General features: G+C 45.9%; 1 protein-coding gene across 2 annotated transcripts; it reads left to right on the top strand.

Annotated features, from left to right (window-relative positions):
* Positions 1 to 606: 606 nt before the first annotated feature.
* On the top strand, positions 607 to 5,852 carry LOC147886364 (pentatricopeptide repeat-containing protein At3g53360, mitochondrial-like). 2 transcript variants are annotated; one of them, XM_087395855.1, is made up of 3 exons: positions 607 to 1,122; positions 1,208 to 5,024; positions 5,754 to 5,852. In XM_087395855.1, exons 1-2 carry the CDS (start codon positions 1,023 to 1,025, stop codon positions 4,438 to 4,440), a joined length of 3,333 nt encoding a protein of 1,110 aa, XP_087251981.1. In that variant the 5' UTR covers positions 607 to 1,022; the 3' UTR covers positions 4,441 to 5,024; positions 5,754 to 5,852. The 2 variants fall into 2 exon arrangements, with proteins under 2 accessions (XP_087251981.1, XP_087251980.1); XM_087395854.1 differs by having other exon boundaries at positions 607 to 5,024.
* The last annotated feature ends 591 nt before the right edge of the window (positions 5,853 to 6,443 follow it).

Below are 6,443 nucleotides of genomic sequence, written 5' to 3'. Positions count from 1 at the left end.
GTGGAAGGTCATCCTTGGCAGCCATACTAGCATTTTTGCAACACGAGACGAACTTATCGCAATTCCACAGGTGACGAGAACTATGTGAGACACGTTTACTTATAGTGAGGAAGACTATGCGCCACAGCTGGGATTAGCTGCCAGGAGAATTCTACTCGTGAATGCGAAAATCCTTTCGAAGGAGTAGAGTCCAAGATGCCATGAATTGCGTGGCCAAATTCTACACTCAGCGATGCTAACAATGCACTCAGAAAGAAACGGCGCCGCAGAGTAGGGCATTTTATACCACACTTAATGTAAACAGTGCACCTAATCAAGTGCCCAACCCAAAAATGCCACGTGGCAGTCGCAAATAAAAACAAAAATAAATATTTTACCTTTCCTCCAAAATGCGAACCTTGCCTTAACCCATCCCACAGGGCAGGCCAAAACGTGAATCTGATTGGCTCTAGGAAATATTTGAACTTCTATCATGACTACATAGACATAATACCAAGCCACATTTGATTGGTGATTACCTTGCCGGGTATTTAATATTTATTCGGTTCCTTGTGCACCCTTTGTGAATCAATCTGCCAAAAAACCTCTCAAAATGGTGCGGACATCTTGACTTGTCTGCGGATGTTTGCAAATCGGGCCTAAAACCCTTAAGAGGGTCAAAATAAGTAAGAGGAAGAAGGGTTTTAGAGGGTCAAAATAAGTAAGAGGAAGAGCTAAACTTTAGAGAGAACGATAGAGAAAAGCCTCAAGCTGATCCATGGGCTGCTTACACACATCCAGTGGTATGTTGGTAGTTTCAAGCCACCGGATTATGAAAGTGCATATGAGCTTGCCCAGAATTTCGAGCTCACGCACAACGGTCAAGGATCCAAGTAGGTCAAGAGTAAGAAGTCTCAGGACTCCACGGGAGGTGATGGTGGGAGTGGGTAGCAGAAGAAGAGTTGGATGATGAAGGATAGCAACGGCTATGGCAAGTACTTGGATTCAGCAACACGAGCAACCGAACAGATGCTTCCATTGTCATGTGCAAGGCCACAAGAAGCAGGATTGCCCATCCTTCCCATAAGCTTCTAGTGGACATTATTGGGCATGCCAACACTGTCCGCTTTCCTTCCCACCAAGGTCAGCGATATAAACGCAAGATGCAAGTCCTCTACTCACGGCATAGCTTTCTGCCTTCTTACAACCAGAAATTGTTGCGCTACAGACTTGAAAATATACTTTCGTATCTTGAGATCGTTTCCTTCCCCTTATTTACGATGGGTGGCTACCAAGCTACACCTTGGATGCAGGCCCAACGGGGCCAGACTTGCTCAAAGGGTGCAAGAAACCCACAAGGCCTGTCATACACATACGTCACATGGGCACCTTCAGATTGCTCTTACAAGCAATGAGGACTCCTCTCCTGAAAGCTTCCACGAGGAGATTCTCCGTCAGCTGAGTCCAGAGACAGATGCTGCTGCTTATGGTTCGCTTCTGAGGCGTTGCACCACCGTCGGGACCTTGTCTGAGGGTGCACTTGTACATGAACATTTGATCAGGCATGGGTTTGGAGGCGACAGATTTCTGAGTAACCTTCTTGTCCAAATGTACAGCAAGTGCGGGAGTTTGGAGTATGCACGTGCTGTATTTGATAACATGGTTTATCGGAATCAGTACTCTTGGAATATCATGATCGGGGCATGTGCCCAGAACGGGCATAGCGAGGAGGCTCTCCAACTGTTTCGTCAAATGCAGGCCGAAGGCTTTGAGTCAGATAGGGTCACCTTTCTCAGCGTTTTGGATGCATGTGCCAGTGTGGCAGCGTTAGAAGATGCTCAAGAGATCCACGCTATTATTGTTGACACTGGATGGGATTCAAATGTTGTTGTGGGCAATGCCCTGGTCAATGTCTATGGCAAGTGTGGGAGTTTGAATGATTCGAGGGCTGTGCTTGCAGAGATGCCAATGCGGGATGTAGTCTCGTGGAGTGCCATGATTGCAGGTTGTGCCCAGAATGGGCAGGGCAAGCAGGCCCTGCAACTCTTTGGTCAAATGCAGACCGAAGGTATTAAGCCTAACAAGATCACTTTCGTCTGTGTCTTGGATGCATGTGCCAGTGTGGCAGCCCTAGAAGAAGGTCAAGAGATCCATGCTACTCTTGTTGGCAATGGATCTGAGTTTGATGTTGTTGTGGGGACAGCCCTTGTTACTATGTATGGTAAGTGCGAGAGCCTGGATAATTCAAGGGCTGTGTTCGAAGAGATGCCACTGCGCAATGTGGTTGCCTGGACTGCCATGCTCGCAGCCTGTACCCAGAGTGGACATGGCAAAGAAGCCCTACATCTGTTTGGTAAAATGCAGTCCGAAGGACTGAAACCGAACAAGATTACAATCTTCTGCATTTTGGATGCGTGTGCCAGTGTGGTAGCTTTGGAAGAAGGTCAGGAGATTCATGCTACTATTGTTGGGAATGAATGGGAGTTCGATGATGTGGTGGGGAATGCCCTCATCAATATGTATGGTAAATGCGGTAGCTTGGGTGATTCAAGGGCAGTGTTTGCAGAGATACCAATGAGGGATGTCGTCTCCTGGAATGCAATGATCTCAGTGTGCACCCAGAATGGGCATCATAAGGAGGCCCTACAGCTGTTCAGGGAAATGCAGTACACGGACATGAAGCCTAACAAGGTCACCTTCATGTGTGTCTTGGATGCATGTTGTACTATGGAAGCCCTAAGAGAAGGTCAAGAGATCCATGCAGCTATTGTTTGCAATGGATGGGAGTCTGATCTTGTTGTGGAAAATGCCCTTGTCAATGTGTATGGCAAGTGCAGGAGCCTGGACGATTCTTTATCTGTGCTTGCAGAGATGCCATTGCGGGATGTGGTCACCTGGAGTGCCATGATTGGAGCGTGTGCCCTAATTGGGCAGAGCAAGGAGGCCCTACAGCACTTCGGTCAGATGCAGGCTGAAGGCATCAAGCCTGACAAGATCACCTTCGTCAGTGTTTTGGATGCATGTGCCAGTGTGGCAGCCCTAGAAGAAGGTCAAGAGATCCATGCCACTGTTGTTGGCAATGGATGGGAGTCAGACGTCATTGTCGGTACAACCCTTATCAAAATGTATGGCAAGTGTGGAACCCTAGATGATTCGAGGGCTGTGTTTGCAGAGATGCGACTGCAGGATGTGGTCACTTGGAATGCCATAATGGCATCATGTACCCAGAATGGGCAAGGCAAGGAGGCCCTACAACTGTTCAGTCAAATGCAGGCCAAAGGCATCAAGCCAAATCAGATTATCTTCATATGCGCTTTGGATGCATGTGCCAGTGTGGCAGTGCTGAAAGAGGGTCGAGACATCCATGCTACTGTAGTTGGTAATGGATGGGAGCTGGATGCTGTTGTGGGGGCAGGTCTCATCAATCTGTATAGCAAGTGCGGGAGTCTGGATGACTTTAGGTCTGTGTTTTCAGAATTGCCAGTGCAGAATGTGGTCTCCTGGAATGCCATGATTACAGCATTGGACCAGAATGGGCATGGCAAGGAGGCCTTACAACTGTTTGGTCAAATGCAGGCTGAAGTCTTCAAGGCAGAGGAGATCACCTTCATCTGTGTTTTGGATGTGTGTGCCAATGTGGCAGTGCTAGAAGAGGGTCGAGACATCCATGCTAGTATTGTTGGCAATGGATGGGAGTTGGGCCTTATTGTGGGGACATCCCTCATCAATATGTATGGTAAGTGTGGGAGCCTGGATGATGCACGGGCTGTGTTTGTGGAAATGCCACTGCAGAATGTGATCTCCTGGAGTACCATGATTGCAGCGTGTGCCCAGAATGGGCATGACAAGGAGGCCCTACAACTGTTTGGTGAAATGCAGGCCGAGGGTGTAAAGCCAGACAAGATAACTTTCATTAGTATTCTCACCGTGTGCAGCCATAGTGGTTTGGTTGCCAATGGGAGGCAGTACTTTGCCTCTATGATTACAGAGCATGGCGTAACCCCCTCAATGGAGCATTATGTGTGCATGGTTGATCTCCTTGGGCGACAAGGACTGTTGGATGAGGCTGAGGACTTGATTATCAGCATGCCATTTGAAGATGACAGTTTGGCATGGATGAGCTTGCTTTCATCATGCAGAATTCATTCTGATGTGGAGCGGGCTGTGCGTGCTGCAAATTTTGTATTAAAGTTAAATCCAGGGAATGCATCAGTGTACGTGTTGCTTGCAAACATCTTCGCTGATGCAGGCAGGTTTGATGATGTAATGAAGGTGAGAAAGGCAATGACTGATAATGGTGTGAAGAAAGTGAACAGTCATAGCTGTATGGAGGTGAATAATGTGGTGCATGAGTTTTTTGGTGGACAAACATCACATTCTCAACTGGAGGATATACATGCAGACTTGCAGAGGTTAAGTACACAAATGGAAGATGCAAGATACGTGTTGGAAAATATCTGAAACATGTACTTCTTAGATCAAGTCCAGCATCTGGTACCATGCTAGAACAGGCAGCAGATCACATCTAAGAATCTAGATCCTACTCAGGATGTGAATACAGATATAGATATAAATTGCGTTCAGACGTAGCATAGACAGCAAGATATGACAACCAATAGCTGAATAAGAATGTCCAAAGAGAGGGCAAAAAGCTCACAAACCACAGTAATGGACAGTGGGGTGCTGCCCCCTAAAGCTGGAGCTGAGGCCACCAATTGTTGCCCTAATCTGCTGCTCACCCCTGCTGCTGTGTGCCTCTCAATGGGAGGTGTCTTTGCTGCACCCTGTGGTACTGTTTGACTATGTTCATGTGGTGATTGTTAGTGAGCTTGTAGTGTACCCTGTGAACAATATCCAATTTTGTTCAATACTTCTATAGAGGCATCAGAGATCTTTTGATAATCTCTTCCCCCATAGATCCAGGCATCAGAGATCTTTTGATAATCTCTTCCCCCATAGATCCATGTGTCACAGTTACAAAAGCAGCAGCAAGCCGAGCTTTTTAAGTGGGATTTGTCAAACACATTGGTGCCCAAGCATTGATTGTTGTGGCCACCTCCTCTATCCTCTATTTGAATTAGTGGTTGAATTATACATTTCGCATTGAAAACCATTAATGGAACTATATTATACACAATGCATACCATGGTTCTAGAAAGGATAGGCATGTATTAGTCTAATAATAGGAAGTAGAAGAATACCACTTGACGAGTGAAGGCTTGAATGAATGATGCTACACATGTGGAAACTAATGCAAAATTCAAATGAAGTTCCTTGGCATTAGTGCTCCACCTCGTGACAGATGCTATCTAAAAAGCTCCATTCTTGCATAAAACTTGTCTGGATGGGCTGAATAATGTCTGGTAAGAAAGGGGAAAGTCTCAGGCTGATGGCCTTAGGTAGGATCTTGTAAGCAAATCCAAAGGTAAGGGGCCTCCACTATAGCAATCACAAGCCTGTCTCCGTGCCCTTAGGAATAAGGTGAATTAGCTTCCGAAAGACTGCCCCTAAATAGTTTGTACCAGACAACGTCACTACACTTGCAAAACCCTGAGCCAATGCGAAGCAAAATCAAGCCAAATACTTCTTGAGCTGGCTGTGGCACACGTCAGATGCCAAATCTGACTAGTTTCGTACAAAATGCAGATCTGAAGGTCTGGTATGAGCTTGTACGATCGTAGGTACATGTTTGTATGGATGATACGCACAGAAATTTGATAGGTCTGGCAATTTTGTAAGGATATATGAATGATCGCCTTACAGTGTACGAGCAGGTCATTGCATGCTGTGGACAAGTCACATGTGTACGGCGGCGACTAATTAAGTGCAATGGAGTGATGCTTATTCAAAATAAGGAGCTGCACCATCTTCACCATATTCTCAATCTATCAATTGAAAAATATAAGGCAAGTTGATATGCCACAATCAGCAGTATCGTAGTCCCAAATATGTAAACTCAATTGGTCATTGCAATAATCACAAATTGTTCGGTTTAAATTTCCAATAACACCAGCATTGAACGTTTAATAACTTCTATTAACTGGATAACAAAAGCACTACCCCTAACATTTGCCAAGGGGGTGGATCCTTAGGACCCTTATGTAGGTGATTCTATTCGTTTCCACGGATCCAACGGGCAAAATTACATATCCTATGATGTAATTTGTGAATTGCCATGCAAGTTTGTTGTTCCAACCCAAAAGATTAACATGATTCCATACTTTGAATCCGAGTACTTTAAGAACCATTCCATCATCGCCTTAGGGAGATAATAATTCAGGCCACATACACTTATTCAATCTTAGTGTGTCTCTTCCTACTTGTTGCTAGAAACATCTTGACATTAGGACCTCTCTCTCTCTCTCTCTCTCTCTCTCTCACACACACACACACACACACACACACACACTCACTTCCTACCCCCCCCCCCCCGCGCCTGCCACTTCCCGCCCCCCTCCCTTTTT

The sequence above is a fragment of the Dipteris shenzhenensis genome, chromosome 24, assembly GCF_047967505.1.
Source record: "Dipteris shenzhenensis isolate YYH24624 ecotype China chromosome 24, Dip_SZ_1.0, whole genome shotgun sequence".
Classification (NCBI taxonomy): domain Eukaryota; kingdom Viridiplantae; phylum Streptophyta; class Polypodiopsida; order Gleicheniales; family Dipteridaceae; genus Dipteris; species Dipteris shenzhenensis.
The sequence above is the reverse complement of the archived record's forward strand: the minus strand, read 5'-3'. Positions and strand labels throughout refer to the sequence as shown.

What these genes read in the sequence shown, in the direction of transcription:
- LOC147886364 (XM_087395854.1), top strand. Translation starts at nt 1,090, where the DNA reads ATGCCAACACTGTCCGCTTTCCTTCCCACCAAGGTCAGCGATATAAAC.